General features: G+C 37.1%; 1 protein-coding gene across 4 annotated transcripts in view; it reads right to left on the reverse strand.

The window, feature by feature from the left end:
- The window catches only part of MAEA (macrophage erythroblast attacher, E3 ubiquitin ligase), a 51850-nt gene that overhangs the window by 11938 nt on the left and 19916 nt on the right, over positions 1-19996 (reverse strand). For 3 of the 4 annotated variants that reach the window (XM_051618242.1, XM_051618241.1, XM_051618244.1), the window contains 3 exons: positions 18491-18694; positions 2017-2139; positions 1027-1140 (listed from right to left, as the gene is read on the reverse strand). In XM_051618242.1, the coding sequence (XP_051474202.1) occupies positions 1027-1140; positions 2017-2139; positions 18491-18694 (441 nt within the window). The remainder of the gene's footprint in view (positions 1-1026; positions 1141-2016; positions 2140-18490; positions 18695-19996) is intronic. The other variant, XM_051618243.1, reaches the window with a different exon arrangement.

A 19996-nucleotide genomic window follows, 5' to 3' on the forward strand; every position in this document is an offset into this window, starting at 1 on the left:
TTGCAACAATTGCTCATTTTTAACTTTGAAATGTAAGCCATTTGAAATAAAATGTTCAAAATGTCCTCGTTTAAGGAATAGAAATTATTTTCCAACTATGCATTTTTCTGTACTCAAGTCCATGTTTACCAGAGAAAAAAAATCTTCTCTATTTGAAATTTTCAAATAGAACTTTAAATACCCAGTTATATCTACACAAACACCTAATTTAGAATTTTAGCTAAGTTCATTTCTACTAAGAAAAAACATTGATCAAACTTTTAAATTGTTAACGATACTAAATCACAGGGCTTCATTATTACATTAAAATGTTTCAACAGCAAAAAACCCATAACCCAAAACAATCTTCAAAGTTCGTGGTTTGCTTCTATGAATCTTCAAGTAAGCTGTAAGCCCATGGCTGTATGGGTTCTGTAGATAAGTGTAACTAGAAGAAGAGTCCTAGACAATCAAATGATGCACACATTTCAACTTTGTATACCTTCAAAGAAGCCCACAGCAGCTATTCTCAATAGTCTAGATAGCTCACATCTCTAAAGACTATAGGACTGTGTGCTTTCCCAGGCCAACATCCAGTTTAAGTTTTAGATTAGTCTTGCTTTAAGGTGGTGGCTGGGATTTTAGAACATTAACATTGATGAGTAGCTAAGCAACCATAAACAGAATAAATGTTTATTTGTGTTTCAAAAGAAGCATAGTGATTTCTCTTCTTCCAACTCTGATGTCACAGCCTTAGCTTTGGTTTGGGATTCTCGGTTGGGGTTTTATTTTGGTGGTGTTTTGTTTTTTTCTTAAAAAAAAAAACACTAAAAAAAAACAACGTAGGGCTTGCAGAAATAGATTTTTTTTGTTGCTTTTTCTTCCAAGAAGAGGAATAGGGAAGATTTTTTCCTTATTTATTATTTGCTAAAAATCAGTGATGAAAACATAAGATGTTAAGATTTTATTTCTTATATTACTTAAGATACTAAGATTACACAAGGGGGATTTTTTTAGCAATATAACTGTGGGATAGTGTTTACATACCAATTCTGCTTTTCCTTTAATGGTTTCCATAACAAGATCATCATTTTCTTTAGAGTAATCACTGGCCGATTTACTTTTGCGTCCCATCTTCGGTTCGTTCTCATTTTGGTGCCCCTGAGTGACAGAGAACGTCACTCTTTGCTTATCTATCATTAAGTGCACTCAAACATTTTGGGTTAAAGAAAGCGCTTAGTTAAAAAAAAAAAGATCAGACAAACACCTTTGAGGGAGGCAGGGATTTTGGTTAATATTAGTTAAAACCAGATTTCTGCAAGCCCTATAAAAGATTACAGCATGTTTTGAAATGCAGAATTTAAGAGACAAGGAAATCTAAACCAACTGCACAGAACAAGTTACACAGAAAGATCAGATCGTGGTATTCAGTGGCTTGAGAAAGACTTACTGTGTTTAGGACTTGATTAGACTCAGCTTTTATTTGTTTAACAAACATTTAAATAGTAGTTTCTCACAGAAAGTTCTTCACTCAAGTTTTATTTTCTTATATACAGCACTTTAAAAATACTAAAACAAAAAATCTGTATGAAATTTTCCCCAGTGTTAAGCTTGAGGACACAGGTTTGCCCAGTGATCTCACTTTTAAGATACTTTCATGTATAAACTGAATTACAATTCTTTACATCTTGCTGAGAACGTAAGTTCACATGCATCAAGACACTACATACTTCTGCATTTGGACATCTGTAAATGACACTAAAACCAACTGGATATTATTTTATTTGAGGATAATTTGTTGACACAACACCTGTATCCACAAGATGACCTATCACCCACTTCCAGGTTTGGCACTTGCATGAGCTAGTTTAGCTCTGACTTCCTAGAAGAGTTTTGTACTTGCTGTCCTTTCTTTCACACAAGGTCTCATTCAAGACCTATAATTTAAACCAAACTGACCACATCAAATGTCCAAGTAGTTTAGAAAACATTTAGAAAACAATTTAAGCAAAACATGAACACATTACATTTTCATACCTTCATTTTTCTGAGCCTGGATTTGTTATCATGGCACCAAGCCAAGCACGTCATAGTCTCTTGTCTTTCCAATGACTCTTCCACTTCTTTTGCAGTCAAAAACATCTCAATATTTACCAGGTCCTTAAAAAATAAACAGGAAAGCAGGTCTTGTCAAACTGTACTGACACTTTAAACAGCAATACACTGTTGAATAGAACTGGAATAGAGAAACAAAAAAAAAAATTGTTCCCAAGACCTCATTTTTTCTCGGTTAGTACTTCACAAAAATACATTACCATGCATTTTAAAGACTGCATTTCCATGCACTGTGATATTCTGATAATGAGACAATGAAAATATTTTTCTGATCTACTAATTCAACAGAACTATAAGAAAAAAAGATTAAACCTAGGAGCTTTGCACAGAAAGCAACCAGATCCTATGATCACTTCAGTGCAGTTCACACAGGAATATCTAGTTTCCTCAAAGCTTGGCCCACCACCTCAGTTGGACCATGGACAACATCATAACCTTTGCTAAAGTGAGCAAGAACTACATAGAAGAAGAGAATCTAAATCCACTTTATCTAGCCAGCTGTAACTGCTGAGTTCTATGCAGAGCCCTACAACAGTCAGAGGTCTCCACTGTATTTTCTGTCACTTGCTAAATGTTTTAAGCTTCAGACCTTCAGCTGCTTACAACAGTTCTGCTAACAACACCTGACACTGAGATCATAAAACAAAGGCACTATGTTAACTACAACAGCTAGGCAATGGGTGAGTCATAATATTCCTCAAGTGCTTATCACAAGCAGATTTTTAAGAAACAGCAGCCATCTAGTATCAAATTTGCCCAGAATGAACCTGTAATACACCTATGCTACTTTTTAAACTACCAGCAGCTTTACACATTCATATCAATCGAGGCAAACATGGCTGAATAGAATTTAGTAACTAGTAGGGTATCAAAGAACTTTTCCCCCCATGCTGCAGCAGTGGGGGTTGGATTTGATGATCTTCAGACGTCCCTTCCAACCCCTATGATTTTGTGATTCTACTTCCATTGAAAATAGACTTGGTAGATGTTCTCAAACGATATGAACAGGATCCATTCTGAATTGGCACTGCCAGAAGATATCTCTGAGCTGCATAAATATGCCACGTTGTGACAGCTCGTACTTTTCTGAAGGAAATACATGTGGAAAACCATAATTCAACACACACACAGAAACCCAGTTTATTAATATACAGTCTAATTTTGAACAAGCTCATTTTTATGTAGAATTCACAGTAAAATGCCGAAAATTATACAAGTGAAATGCTGAATATCACCAATAGTAAACTAGCTCTAATGAACAAAACCACTCTGAGAAATAGATGGCATTTTCAGCTGTTAGGACAGCTGAATATACTTAGTCTTAGAATTTACACCTCCTTGAGACAAACATAAAAAATAGAAGTAGCATCAGGCATATCACATTCACATCTTGCATCTCATTAGCCATTTTTTCCTTAAAAATTGTCTTTAAAAGTCTAATAGTACTAGGAAAATGGATCAGATCGTGCTAAGTTTGTCAGAATGGTTATTTGCAAATATATAATATGGCTACAAGTATTTTTACAGTGCAGCACAAGTTGCAACTTTTACTAAAGCTTTCTCTTATGACTTGAATGTGAATTTAAAAACAAAATATTAAGGATTGTTGACATGTGAAGACATTTTACAGATTGTATGATCACAGCAACAAAACCATTGTACCACCAAAAGAATAAATGGCCTTAAACAGCTCTAGCAGTATCAAAACTAGGTAGGTCAGACTGAGGCCAGTTATTCCACAAAATAATTATTTTTTTTCCCCCAAGTTTTCCTACAAGATCATGACAGTGATCTTCCTTTTACATAGGCCCAAGTTTTTCTGATCATATTTTTAAGTGGAAAAAAGAACTCCATTATTCCCCTGTGAGTGATAAGGTAACCACATAGAAACCTTTTGCCCATGTAACCCATCTGTAGAAGTAATTTGACATATAAAGCAACAATATTAATAATTTTGCTTGCATATTTTTCCACACAGCTGCTGAATGAAAAGATGACTCAATTTGAGTTAAAAATAAAAACACCTCCATACACCTTCTCAAGCTCATCTGAACTATGCGTCCTCTTAATGAACAGCATTTGCTTTTACACCAAATTAAATGAAAAGCATTTTCTTCTACATTAAAAAAAAGGGCTGGATATGCTAGGCAGACAATAAATGACAGATTAATCTCATTTGTTAGCTTTTTATAGTTTAAGCTTCATTACAAAAAAGAAAAAGGTTATTTTTTAAAGAAGCATAAGGGTAGCATTTATTTTAAGTCAATGAGCTGGTGAGAGAATCCCTACTATATGCATTTATCAATCAGGTGTTAGTATAGTAACCCTCAACTGTGAGCAAACAGACTGTAGTTGCTGTTGAGGCAGACAAAATTCTTCCAATAAAAAGAGAATGGCCACATTCCTTTTGCAAATTTAAAATAAAAAAGGTTCTATTTGGTACAGAAATGCTAATTAGATTTACAGTTGCCAAACGTTATTTGGCAGCTGTCTCTGTTAAATAGAGAGTATGTATCCAGAAAAGAGAGAACATTTTTAATTAAAAGAGTTTCTTTCAGAACTAACAATAATTTTTAAATTGCACCAATAAATAGGAATTTCTTCTCTGCTGACTAGATAGAAAGCTATGGAATAATATAAAAGAGCATTAACAAATCCATCTGTAGGGAAAGAAATAGCTTTTGCATTTGATAAAAAGTAGTTAGTCTTAATGATGCAGATTGATAGAAGAAAAATACTATGATACAATTAGGCAATAAACCTTTGGAAGACCCACATGTGCTCACGTCACCCAAGTTTTGTAATCTCATTATGCTTTCTCTATCTTCCTTTTTTAGAGGTGCCTACTCCTGGTGCTTTTCCATGGCTTTTTTCATTAGCTAGGGCTAAGAAAAAAGAAGGCGTATCAGAAGATTATTTGGCTTTATCAAAACCAGCACAGCTCTTCTACACAGTACTGAAAAACTATTTGTCTGCCACATCTTGTAGGGATGGGAAGCAGTTAACAGTCTAAGTAGTTTTAAGAAGCATCTCACATTCAAGTCAGAAAAGCCCCCATTAAGACCCCAATCCTGCCTAATTTTCTGAAGGTATTTTGCAATTCAGGGTTGCATCAGCTGTAGACCACACTGAAACACTGTCTTCCTCAGTTCCTCAAACAGCATTGAGATGTAATATGCTGTTACAAAGAGCTTCTCTTATATAATTTGTTTACAAATAACATTGCGTGACTGTAAACACTCAGTTTTAGAGAAATATTGCCACTGAATTTGCAGGTAAGAGAAAAAGTTGAAGCAAGAAATTCATTGCTGCATGTGCACCCTCCAACTGACACAGCATTCAGCACCATGGCAAACATTTTCAGGCTTGTATATAAATTAAAAAGCAATTCTGAAGTCTTTAACTACCATCTTCTGCAACACTGTAAAATCTTCTTTTCAAAATTTCATTTTTATGTAGTAAAAGTGATTGCAATACTTCCAGTACTGCAGAAGCATAGGTGAACTCTGCACTGCATACGAATTATTTCAGTATTGATATAAAACCATCACTCTTAGGCCAGACTTTCCAGCCTCCTGTGCATGGCCATGATAATTTTGCCTAAGTTACTTTGCCTTAATTTGCTTGCAAGCGCAGTATACCTGACACGGGGTAAGGAAGAAAGATTAAGATCAAGCTTTCCTTTAGTTAGGCTTCTACAACTGTACTGAAACATAGTTTCAAATGGCTTAAGGAGAACTCTGTCCATAAGTATTACAATTATCCAAACACTAAAAAGGGTGAACACAACCTTAGCATTATTCTTCCTTCTAGTGCAAGCAAGAAACTACTGCCAAGATGTTATAATTCTGCTCAGAAAAGCCCCACTATGTGTTCCCTTCTACTCAGTAGTCACTAACCAGGTATTAGAAGGGTAACTGTTGAAGTACTGGATGAACTTCATCATAAAAGGACTATTTAATTCCATTACAACAGTTCAAACTTTAGGGAAAAAGAGTCCTTGTTAGTGAAAACAGTGCTTGAAGGCTGAAGACACTTAAGTGAAATCAGAGAGACTTACTTAACAAAGAATACATTTATCCATCCCCTGTGCTCTGCCTGATTTCCATATATATAGCTTTTAAAATATCACTGCTTCTTTTTAAGCTGCAAGTGCCTCCAGGGAGGGAGGTTACCAACCCTGTGATTTTGCACAGAACTCCAATTATTAAGGTATAAAATACTACGAAGAATGAGGATTCCTTTATGATGATTATTACTAAATATACTCCTGGCCAACATAAAAGCTGTATCCCTGTAGGGCTTTTCCATTTTCTGAGATGGTTTATTAGTAAGACCATCCCAAACATGTATATGCACATCCCCTCCTTCAAACAGCTTCCAGACTCTCTGGTCAATACAAGCAGGAGTCGACAGAAGCCAAATTCTCAGAGGATCTCAACTCTCTGCTTGGTTTCTCTTTAGTGTCCTGTTTTCAGAAGACTCCAGCACCTGTCCTTATTGGAGGGAGAGCTTTCAGCAAACACTTCCTAGTTATTCAGAAATCAAAGAGTCAATGCTAGAAAGATCTCCTACAGGTTTTCTCCACAGAAGGGCAATTCAGAATAAAGCTTACATCAGCTATAGGACACACCTACAGCAAGTCAGGCTCCACAAGTTCTTGAAGTCATGGAATAACCACTTTGTGAAGAAAAATAATCACTACTTTAAACAATAGTTTTAGACATCAAAACTAAGAGAAAAATTAAAATGGTCCCAGAATTTAATGGATTCACATGGTTGTGCTACAGAAAGGAAGAACAAGTTATTAACAAAAATACAGTGAAGGTTATTTGAAGAATAATACCTGTGAAATAGTAAGAAAGCTCATACAAAGGCACTGGGGTAAATTGTTTCTAAATGGTGGGTACTGTAGCTTTGCATTAATTTGAAATTATACACATCTGTGTCTGAGTAGGTTATGAACCAAGTGAGAATCTGGCAACCATACAGTGAAGTGTGGACTTCCTTTAATTTAAGCCCAAGCAGAGTTTGTAACTTTAAGGTCCTGAACAGTTAAGATTTCATCAGTGAAACTGAAAAAAGCAGTAGTTGTTGCACGTATTTACTGAAACTAACGCCATACAAAAAAAAAAGCAGTCTCTACAAATAACGAATGCCTATCAAACTTGTTTACCTTTCTTCTTTGGTAAAAGTTGTGCAACTACCGATAACATGCTCAAGTATTTGCACAGAAGACGATCCCCAAAAGACCTCAAGCAAACTTTATTCACTTCCCTACAAACTGGTCAAAGTAAGATATCAAAGTTCAGCACCAGTAACTCCACCAAAGAGTTTTGTTTCAGTCACATACAAGAAGTGATGTCTTCAAACATGGCAATTTAGGAGTGCCCTGGGATGCCTTTAGGAAGCTCTGACTTTCTATTCAGACATCAGCACATACACAAAAGCCTTCATCCCATTTTTTATTTTATTTTTTTTTACAAATAAGTGAAACATCTTTACATGGTAACTACACCTCAAGGAAATTATTTTTTTTTCTTAAATGACAATAACTCATTAGTTTCACAGTCTTAACTAAGCGACAACAATATGTAGATTCATATGAGAGGTGAAGTTTCTCTCTCACAGCAGGTAAAAATCTGAACTTCACTACAACTTGTTTGCAAAGCGTCAGTAGTTATTTTGTCTCCTTACTATAAGCAAGTATTTCAATTAGTCCATTCCCATAATATAAAAAACAAGCTCTTCAAGATACAGTTTCAGATCTAGATGTGTGGCTCTTTAAATTCACCAAGAAAATGCTCATTAATTTCAGCACTAGATGCAACAAAATTGCAACTTTGCATTTGATCCTGTGTCAAAAACAGCTTAAAAAGATGAAAAGAGTCACTACTTTAGTAACAATATAGCTTTGACTATATTCAATTTCTATTTTCAGATTTGGAGCAGTCAGGTCAATAGTAATTTCTCTCCATTAGTCTCCCCTCTGCACATAAATTTAATTACTTTTATTTTAAGGTATCTCCAGCCACAAGTCTGGAAAGCTGGCAGAATGTGTGATAAAATCCCTTATAAGTCACACAAACATTTATTAAAACAAAATCCAGAATATGAAATGGGAATCTTTAATAAGGCTCAAAACCAATCAGAAACAAGTATTAAAACAAGCAATATTTGGTATTCCCTTCCCTCGTCATAAACTAACATCAAAGTAAGATGATTTATCCAAAAACAGAAGTTAGGCTTACAAGATAAATAAATAAATAAATAATTTATTCAGGTGAAAAAAGGTGGCATTTTGTGGAGAAGAAGGCTTCCTTGGTGGAAACACCAGTCATAAAACAGATGATTTATTGTACAAAATAGGTGATTCATAATATCGTAAGATGCTGATTATGTATTTTTAAACAAGCAAATTGTTTGTTTTTAATTGCTTACTAGTATCAATATGAAACTGAAAATAGGCCAAGCATGCCTCCAGCTATCAGTGCCTTGTTGCCAAGAGTACGTACGTACAACAGATTTAATAAGATTGACTATCTATATTACATGCACAAAAGCACTACCTTCCTATGATAAAAACAGCTTTGCTGATGCACTTTAGCATTCAGTAGTACGGTAAGCATTCATTTAAACTACTTGTCCATGAAACACAATAAACACTCTCTAAAATAACTTTTAAAAAGCTGTGTTAAGCTTTCAATGAGTACTCACACACTGAACAACATACCCCACAATTTGCAACCTAACCTTCAATATAGTTTAGGACACAGTTATAGAACTGAAATAGAAATGTAACAACCAACAGTTATGAACAAAAAGGTCAAATTAGTCTTCTATATTAATGTATTTGTTTGTTGAAGTTCCCTCTGTGACGGATACAGGGCAAGTATGTCATGATTATCACTACACAACTGGAGAAGGCAGCAGATGCCAGGAGCTACAAGGTAGACAACAGGACTATAAAAACATCATCTTTCCACAGTGGGGAAACAGTGAAAAACATGTCAGTTGGCAAGGGCAGGAGGACTAGAACGTATCACAGTAACACTGCCTACTGGGAAACATGTATGGAAAAAAAAAAAATGAGGTGCAGGTGGGACAACGCAATAGGTTTTGATGGCAGTAACATGAAGAGAGAGATCTTTTTCACCACAGTCAGTTCCTCTGCCCCTATACATGGGGCGGACTGAAAGGCTGCTGGCTACAAGAGTCTTCAGAGTGAATGCAGAGTATGTATAAACTGCACTGAGACCAAAAGGAAACACACTGCTAAGAAAACAATGGCATAGGTGCTGAAAACACAACATCAGTTACTGAAAATCAGTGAAAATGAGGCATAAGCTAACATTAAGAGGCCTCCTTACTCTGTAGTCATAAAATGTTGTCTGAAGTTCATTAAGCTGCTATTAAATGTTATAATACTACACACATTAACAGCATTACAAAGAAAATAAACAGAGTAATTGATGTCCTACTCAAAAGCCAGCTGCAGAACTAGCTGTTAGCAAAAAGCAAAGACAGACAGCCAAACCACAGATCCATCAACAGAAGAGCCAGAAAAGTTTTTTGTCTACAAAGTAAACACAGCATCCCATGGTGTACAGTAGACCTTTCACATAAGAGCATCTTCCACAACCTTTTAATTTTACCTGGTTATTTTTGAAAGACCCCAGTAACTTACATTGATTATCTGTCAGGAGATTATTGTTTTTATCTAATATTAGGAAACACTGGTACTTCTTTTGGTAGTTGATTAAACCATGTTCTAACTTTGTGTCTGATTTCAAACTGGGATTTTTCCAACCTCTTCTTCCATACACTGTGAACTCTCTAAACGTTTCTGCACTAGGTTACAAAGTTCCTTGGTGTAAGATTTTTGCTCTCATACCTGTCAAAAGCACCCACCCCCTTACATTTTCCAATCACCTCCCTCCAATTTTTCTAACAGCTTTCTTGAGGTGCGGTGACCAAATCTATACATATTCTGGTCCTGACTGCTCCAGAACCAAATGAAATGTTTCATCCACCTGCTTTTGCCCACACACACAAGTCACTTTGGTAGAGAGACACAGTTGCAGCTGGCACTTGGGCTGGTTATTAGCAAGCTGCTTTCTCCATGGATCTTCTACTCATGTCTCAGCAATTTTTGCAGCTCAGCAAAAGGCTGCACCTTATCCTGCACTACATTATACCATGCTAAGCACAGTAACAAATGATTACACTAGAGTAATGTGACTAAGCCTCCAGAGCTGAAGATGCATCATTGGGCAGAAAATTGGTCTTAGCTCTTCCTCAGCCTTTTTTCTGTTGTAACTTCTAGCAAATGAAATACAGCAGCTACATACACTCAACAAAAAGTGAACTCCTGTCATCTAGTATAGTAATAAGATACAGTGTTAAATGTAAAATAATATTTACACAATGAAGCAATGTCTATGAGGGAGAATGTACAAAGATCTCAGAGGCACAACTGAAACCAAACCTCTTCCATATCTAGGCAATCTACAGGTGATAACACCATTCTCACTGTAGATAAATTTTTAGTTCAAGAACCATTCTTAAATTACCAGCCTTCCAGACTAGGTATTTTGTAATAAATTATCCGTTATGACACACTAGAGATAAACCATTTTTATCTAACAGGCCTGGAAAAATAGACATGCAACATCACAGCACACTTCATGTTCTTGCTGCTGAAGCGTCAAATGATTTGTCATGAGAAAGTCTGTTATTCTGCATTGATCCTGACTACTTCACATCTGCATAATTTTAATTCTCAAAGATGCTTGAGACAAACTGCAGATGTAAAGCTGTTCAGGAATTAGCGCACTTTGAAATTCAGGGGAACACACCCAAGACATTCATTATACCAGTCTAGGGAGACTTGCTGCACTTACACAAAGAACAGCCAACACACATTCAAAGGAGTTTCAGAGTTGCTTGTCTACAGCCTAGTACTTTAAGGTAACTCAAAACAGGCACAAGTTAACATCCTGGCACCTTTAGATAAGTTGTGCCAATTCAGGGGCTCTTTCATATGCAGTTTTCTTAAATATATCTAGTGTGGGAGCAGCAAGTCATAGGAAAGGGACAATAAATAACTGCAGACAACAGACATCTTTTGCCATTGAGCTCGCATTTAGAAAGTCAGCTTGTCTATGGTCAGCATGACGGTGAAGCAAAGATAGCATGCAAGCATTATGCTGAATATTATTTGCCTACTTAAAAATTGAAGTGTTATGAACATAAACTTGTTTTGACTAATTAATTCAATACATATTTGTGTCTTTGCCTACAAGCTATTCTTGGACTACGTGTCTTAACAAGGAAGATTTCTAAAGCTAAAGCAGCACGATTGTTAAGAGAAGTATTTATTTAGCTTTTACCTTTAACATCATATGGCTTCCTTCACTCATTTTTTTCTGAAGATTCCTATGAATTTCTTACTAAAGCAATCATGTCTTACTGACATCCACTCTACTCAGGTGTTGAAAATTTAATGACCCAATGCTCTTGAACTGTATTATGTAGCTTATTTGTTATGACTATTTTACCTTTAAGTTTAGATTTAAGTTACACTCCTGGATTTTTTTTAATTTCTCTAGATCTTAAAGTTTAACTCTAGATTTAAGTTTTCACTCCTAATTCACCTCAACATACAAGTTAATCTGAATAGCCATTTCAGCCTTTGGGAGATTGGCAGGACAAAGCTGTAGCAAAGCACATGCTGATTTTTTCCATACCTATATACTATCAGTCTGTTACGGTAACAGTCTGTTCATTAATGAAGTGGCATGCAGTTCTGACACTGCTGAGACTCAGTGAAGCACAGATTGGTCTCCAGAAACACAGAAGTGACATCCTACCTGCATGTTCTTCCTGATGTGCAGGTCTGCTTATACTTGTGGGCACTCACTGACCACAAAATACCTTTATCCTGAACATCCCTCAGAGCACGAACACCAGCTACACAGGCGTAAGAAACTTTTGGTCCAGTAGGAGAGGTAAAGACAATCAGCTTGTTAAATATGGAACTTTAAAATCCAGGCAGCTAGGGGCTCAATACAATCTTTGCTCCTCTGTCAACAACCAAGAGACAAGCTTCAGAGACACCTAAACAAACCTAAGCATTTTGATCAGAACAGTTTTATCATAGAGCATTTTTCATTCACTTTTTGAATTAATACTGTTCCTGTTTGTGACGTTGAAATGTGCAGGTCATTTTCAAGCTACCTTTCTTAATTTTATTGCTATTTTTTAGAGAATAATTGGTAGGAACAGTTGTTCAGGAAAAGATGACCTCAAAAATGGCAGCTGCAGCGAGATTTTGCCCTATAACACACAGAATGAAATCACCTCAGGCAGACTGACACTCCAACCCAGCTTAGCGTCATATGCAAACTTACTGAGGATGCTCTCTATCCCTTCATCCAAATCATCAATAAAGATGTTCAACAGTAGCAGCCCCAGCACTGAGCCCTGGGGAACACCACTCATGACTGTCTGCCAACTGGATTGAACTCCATTCAACACAACTCTTTGGACCCAGCCATCCAACCAATTTTTTTATCTAGCAAAACGTGTGCACACCCAAGCCACGAGCAACCAGCTTTTCTAGGAGAATGCTGTGGGAAACCTTGCCAAAGCCTTGCTAAAGTCAAGGCAGAGAACATCCACAGGCCTTCCCTCATCCAATAAGCAGGACACCCTGTCATAGAAGGAGATGCCCTTCATGGACCCATGCTGACTGGGCCAGATCACCTGGTTATTTTGCATGTACCACGTAACAGTATGATGATCTATTCCATCAGCTTTCCCTGGTACGGAAGTCACACTAACAGACCTGTAATTTCCTGGATGATCCTTCCATCCCTTCTTACACATCGGAGTTCCATTGGCTGATTTCCAATCTGCTGGTACCTGCCCAGTCAGCCAGGACTGCTGATAAATGATGGGAAGTGGCTTGGTGAACACCCCTGCCAGCTCTTTCAGCACTTTTGGGTGCTTCACATCCAGCCGCAAAGATTTGTGCACATCTACGTGGTGTCACTGACCATCTCCTCCTGGATTGTGGGGGGATTGTTCTGCTCCTGGTCCCTGTCCCCTAGCTTAGGGAGTTGGATTCCCTCAACATAACCAGTCCTGTTACTAAAGACCGAGGTGAAGAAGTCATTAAGCACCTCAGCCTTTTCCTCACTGTTCATCACCATGTTTCCTCCTGCATCTAATAGGGGATGGAGGGTCTCCCTGGTCTTTCTTTTGTTGTTAATATATTTAAGGTACTTGGGTTAAGAGATCAGGTACTTGGTTAAAAGCCATGCAGCTTGACTTGAAGAATTCAAGCTTTTCTTATTTCCAAAGACATCAAATAAGATTTCATGACTTTCCATAACAAAATTAAGACCATGGAACACACCTGAATTTGTTGCAGGTATCTTTCAAATACTCAGTTAGGTTAATCCATTCCAAAAAATGTTTCCAATTATTCAAAATGACGCTGCATTTATGCAATAGAAAAGAGGAAGAACTGGACCACACTGGAGAGAGGCGAGAATGGAGGATAATCAGCTTTTTCAATGACTACTATTCTTACCATTTATACTAATACAAATTTATTAAAAAATACATTTACTATGTAAGTTTGAAATATAATGAACTATTTTCAGAATGGCTTTACAATATCTGTGCTGTTTTGATCATCTCCAGGGAATAACCATTCAGATTTCAGATTTAGAAGTTCTGCTCTAGAAGGAAACCACTGACAAAAGCTTATGTTCTGAACTGCCACTACAAGAAAACTTATCTTTTTAGGACTGATGTCAATTGGTTTAATACTGCTTGAAGTGGGACAAGAAGCCCTCTAACACAGGTCAATGCCTGTAATGGTCATACGTCTAGACAAAACTTCTGAAGTCAATGGAATCCTCACATTTTTCCCCATAATTCTCAAGAGCAAAAAGGAAACTGTGATAGGAATTCAAATGGCTAGTTAAATATCTTTGAAGGATGATGCACCTCCTTCATTACTGATCTAAGAACATTAACTTGCAAAATCTATGATGCAAGGTCAAGTTAACCATTTTTAAGCTATTTAAGACAGTTATTTCAACTTAAGTGTCCTCGTGCACTTGGAACCTTACTGTGCCACTGCCCACCCTCTTCAGAGATGTAGTAGTTTTGTCCGTACGTGGTTTATAGACTTCTAAGTCATTTGCTCCCTGCCCTAACACATAGACACCTGGTTTAAATTTATGCTATTCCTTACCAGAAAAACATCACCACTTGTACAACTTTTGTACAGTATGGGCATTAGGGCAAGGACACACTTTTCACTAAAATAAACTAAGACAGAAAGAGTAAGTATATGATAAGAGAGACTGGCAGCTTCAGGATTTTGCTTTGTTTTCCATCATATATGCAAAAATTCACTATGGCTATGACATAATTAAGCAAAGAACATAAATACACATTTACATGTGTTTTTTCTTCCTATTAAAAAAGCACGAAATTTAAAAACCACCCACCTCTAAGAACAGCAAACCAAGCACTACATTTCTAACCTAATTAAAAAACTTAGCTACAAACAACAACCAACTTCCTACAGAAACACCACATTTCTGGAACTAGATTTGCCTATCAATTAATGGCACAGAAATGAGATGGCATTTAATGCAGCAGAACACAGAATATCAATGTTTAAGTTAAAAGAGAACCTTGCCAGCTAGCTGAATGTATGAATCTGCAGATGAAAATATGCTTTTTTATGTTGGTATTGGACTCCAAGGTCATAACAGAGTCAAAATAAGAACATTATTAAGTGTAACAAGCTGATACCGATGAGCTTCATTTGTATGCAATAACAAAAACTTAATATCTAGTTTCTATCTTCAACCCAAACTGTTTTTCACATCATTTGGGAGCCAGAAAACATCAAGAAGCAAATCCTCAGTAGAATCCCCTCCCTTGTATATTTACTTTGGCACAAACATGACATTTCAGTCCTTGACTGTCAGCTCTCGTTTTAATATTACTCACATTTTGGTTTACTTTCCCAAGGAGCATTACTTTTCTTTAAAGATATATTACACACATTAAATGTATGTAGTTTATTTCTTACATTGCCATATAACATTACACAATATATATGCTGCATGCCAGAAGTTACTTCTAACTTGAGCTAGTTCCCAACTCTAGTATTTAAACCTCCCTGTAATTTTTCACATCCCACATTTATTTTCATAGTAGTTTGCTTCCTAGTTTATAACCACTGCTTTTAAGAGCTTATCTTCCATGACAAGAATTCAAGAATATCATTCCTATGAAGGCAGTTAATTTAGAAAGCAGGCTAGAATTTGTCACAGTCCATCGATAACTACTAGAATTGGGCAGCGTGGTGCACAGTCAATCTTTGTGCAAACTGCTGTGTATTTCTGCCAAACTTATGAATGATTTCATGGTTTGCTTTTGGGCACTGAAACAGAATCCTTTCTAAACTATTTCCAGCCATGAAGCACCTTAGCAGCTCTGCAGGTCTCTTAGCACTCAGAAGCCATGCAAGAAACTTCAAACAAGTAGGTTGAGAGTTGCTCCCAAGACTGGTCCAACAGCTACCGAAAGATGCTTAATTTTGGCTCCACAAGCTACAATTGCAATGGAAAGAGCGGATTCCTCCAGCCTTTTCACATAGCGGCAAAGGATACTTGGAGTCATTTGTGCTGCAGTCATTGAAACAGAATCACAGCATGCTTGACTCTGGAGTCTCTGAAAGTTGTGTGGTCCCTTTGCTTAAAGCAGGGTCATCTACAGCAGGTTACTTAGGACCTTGTCCAGTCCAACCTGGGTTTTAATATCTCCAAGAACAAGGAGACTCCACACCCCAGTGTCCGCTGGGGAGCCCAGAACTAGACATAGGACTCCAGATGGGTCTAACCAGTGCTTAGAAGAGGGACTGGATCACCACTCTTCCCATGCTGGGGATGCTTGGCCCAGTGCAACCCAGAGTGCTGTTGAGTCTTCTTCGCCGTAACAGCACACTGCTGGGTCATGCTCAACTCGTCCACCACCCTTACCTCTGGCTGGTTGGACAAGTTGAGCACAACTCCCTCTTTTTATCAGGTTCCTGGCTTATGGTATCGTGGCTACCCTGTGGTAACAATATAGCCTTTATATATATATGAAAATAAATTAAAAAAAACATGATAGACATGACCAGGCTCACTATACAACAAAGTGCTTCTGAAGTCTGCAGTGGTGGAAACATTTGTCAGAATTACAGTCAAGACTAAAGTAAACAAAGATTACTTTGGGTGAGAGAAAAATACCATGATATTTTGTAATCTCTACAGCAAAATTACATTACTAAGCATTACAGAACCTTTCAATTCTCACATCCTTCAGCAAGAAAGGAACAAAAAGAAACAGAGAACTTGCCATATTAAACAAGCAAAACCACAAGTTCTGTATAATGATCAAATCTGAATATCTTAGAAGTTGTTCACAAGAATGTCACCATACTGTAAGACAGACTGAGTATTATGTTGAGAGACTGAGGGAAATCCATCCTCATTTGGCTAAAATGTAAACAATAATGTTGAGCAAAATGCATAATTTAGCAAACTGGAAGAAATATGGCCTAAGTGCATTCAACATGTGCAGCTAAGTTCTGTGCTAGTCAAGTTACTTTGATATGCAAATGAAAAATTAGGCTTGAGGGCAGAAGTTAAACAAGCTTATTTGAAACTTTTTGTTTTAAATCACTGAAGTTTCTGTTCAGCAAACAGAATGAAAAGCTTTAAGGCTTCACAAGTGCAATGTTTTGTATCACACAGTCTTGCAGTGTGTCATGACATACTTCCATGCTCATGTCTAAACCAAAGCTGAGCATTACTTAATCAGGCATAATAGAACTTGCTATGAAAGAGAAAATATTTCCATAGTGCCTTTTCAGCAGACCTAGTAGGTATGGTAACATGATGATTCAGCATGAGATGAGCTCCTGCTGAAAACAGAGGGAAACATCTACCAGAAGTGGAAGAGCTGCTGACCATTCAGCTGCAATTATCCCAGAATAAGTGTCTTGTTTTTTTGATTCACAAGCACAAGCTCTTTCTAGGGAGGCATAGCAGCCTCCTTGGTGGATTTCTTCAGGGTTATTTCCTATTAATGCTCTGTAACCCACTTCTTCCCCTCTCCCTCCCATTCAGCCTCTACTTGCAGTTTCCTTGTTGGTATTTACCAAAATCATTGCTGGTTGAACAGGATTATACTGGTAAAGCAACCAAGGAGTAACAGAGTCATGTGACAGACATGCTGGTTTTACAAGGCAAAAAACAGGTACATATGCTCTAGATCGACACCAGCAACAAAAATATCTTCCCCTCAACTAGCTCAGACAAGTGTGTTCAAGCTGTCACCTAACAAAGTTGAAGTATGTAAGACACATAATACAACTAAACTCTCAGCATCTTTATAGGAGTAAGAATTTAACCAGATGAGCTGCATAACTTCCGGAATCAGGAATATCATAAGAACTTAAGATTCAAGAATCACTGAGGCTCAAATAGCAAATGCTATCTAAAATTAATAAAACATGATTTCTCTAAATAAACGGCAAATTTTTTAAAGAATCAGTTTTCATGTCCTTGTGGCTATCAGAGGACCCCAGTGTGGATTCACTGCTGCACATAAAGAAGCTACACCAAAGTGGACAAACTTTAAAGTATGATTAACAACACATTTCTAACACTTCATAAATATGAAATGGAAGCAAAACCAACCAGAAAACCACTGAAAAAAAAGGGTGACAACCACAGAATTGTATACACCAAAATATGCAAAACAGAAAAAAAAGTTTCTATAGAACATGCAAGATTTACGGGCTACAACAAAACCCAAACTGTATTAAGATTTATTTTCTAAATTATAAACCATTTTCCCTCTCAATCTATTAAATAGTAGGATGATACAATAAACAGATGCTCCTGCAATCAGCCTATGCTCTTCTGATCAGTTTGGTCACCTACACATATTATCTAAGCCTAGCTAAACAGATGGAAAGCTTCACCAATGGTTTAATCAGCAGCCTAGAGGCCTCTAACAAGAAATTCTGCATATTTGAGAATTATTCTGTTTTAATAGGGTAAGGTGTTTATCTGAAAGCATTTAATTTGTTACTAACAGTTATGCCTTCAATTTTGACTTACTTAATACATTAAAATACCATTTATGCCAGGTAAGAAGAACAAAATCAGACCTAAAATGAGCAGATAAACATTAGTAACAAAGGCACACAAATACATAAAAATAGCTGCTACAGGGCTAACATAACTTGTCCTTATTTGCCAGCTTCCTCTTTACTACTGTTTTTTAGTTAGTGCACTTTTTAACCAACCTCAATACCACTTTGTCTTGCTAGTTTTACAGCTGTATTGTAGTAGCCACAGCGTAAAAGATGTTCCACCATCATACGATCCATACGCTTCTTCTTCCACATGTTTGCAGCAGCTGGCTGGTCACTACTGTGTTCCTTCAGATGCTCAATTCTACGTTTGCAGAGTTTAGCACTTTCATCTTCAGCCTGGATTGATTCAACTGCCTAAAAGGTAAATATTAACAGGAACAAATAAGAGCTATAAGTTTTCAATTTGTCTTTAAAGCAAAATACAATAACAACTGTCTGTAAGCGTTCTTTAAATATTATAGAGTTACTCTCAATAGTGTTTCTCTCATTTAGAAAGACATTGCCTGTGGCAATGCACGTTTTCAGCATGGTTGGTCCAGTTCTGAGGTATTCTTGCATATAAATAAGATTTTACTTATTTGACATTGTAAGCATATACACTTTTTTGCTTAATGTGCAGTTAGTCTGAAAACAGCAATGTATCAACTACAGCACCAACTGCTGCAATAGTCTGCAGAGAGGTTTGTGAAGGTTTGCAGTCATCTGGTCGAAAGAGTTGAAAATCATGAATTTTCACCTCTAACCTATGCATGGCTTTGTCCTCAAGCAGCTGTCCTACTGAATTAGTTCTGCTGAGGAGTGATGCAGAGTAAACCCACATTACTTCTAATACACTGGAGCCATTTTAATCAGTCACGCAATAATGAAAATTATATAAACAACTGGCCTCTTGGCATCTTTATTCAAGGATCTTAGAGTTAGTTTTTCATAAATGATTAGCTTTGTTAAACTCATATTATATTATTTACCTCTGCTACTCTGGAAAAATGCATCTACTGTTAGGACCCTCACTTAGGAAAATAAATTTGTTCAGAGGAAGCAGAAAGACATTTTTTAAACTGAGTATTAGCATATCCAGTGCAAAACACACACCCCAAAATATCTCTGCAACATTAGGTGTGCTGCAAATTTTACCAGGCAACTTTATTACAGACCTAGCATAATTCAAAGCCAGCTGACTCAGTATGCAGCACATGACAACTGTGGGTCACACGAGGCTGCAGAATACAAGAAAGCTTGAGGCACTTTTATATGCTTGCTAAGGTAAAAGCAAACCAGAAGACGATGGAGGCTTCAGGACCTTTCCCATCTGCAGTAAATCACTAGTGATGCAATTTCAGCTTGGGTTGCCTTACTTCTGGTGACTTTAAACTTGCTGGCCTGTGTTTGAATAACGGCACAGCCATGGCAACGGGGAAGTCCATGCAGATTTGCCAAGCAGGCATAGACCAAGATCTGGCTGGCTTTTGACAGCCCACTTTGCACTCCATCCTGGCAGGGCTACCTTCCCAGTACTCAGGCTATTCAGGATATAGTATCATCCTTGGATAACAGCTCAATTTCTGGAAGCACAGGTTGGTCCTAATTGCTTTTACCATGCCTGCTCATTTACAGATTTCTGGAAGGATCAATACTTGAAAATCAAAATGAAGTAAA

This window comes from Apus apus, chromosome 4, assembly GCF_020740795.1.
Source record: "Apus apus isolate bApuApu2 chromosome 4, bApuApu2.pri.cur, whole genome shotgun sequence".
Classification (NCBI taxonomy): domain Eukaryota; kingdom Metazoa; phylum Chordata; class Aves; order Apodiformes; family Apodidae; genus Apus; species Apus apus.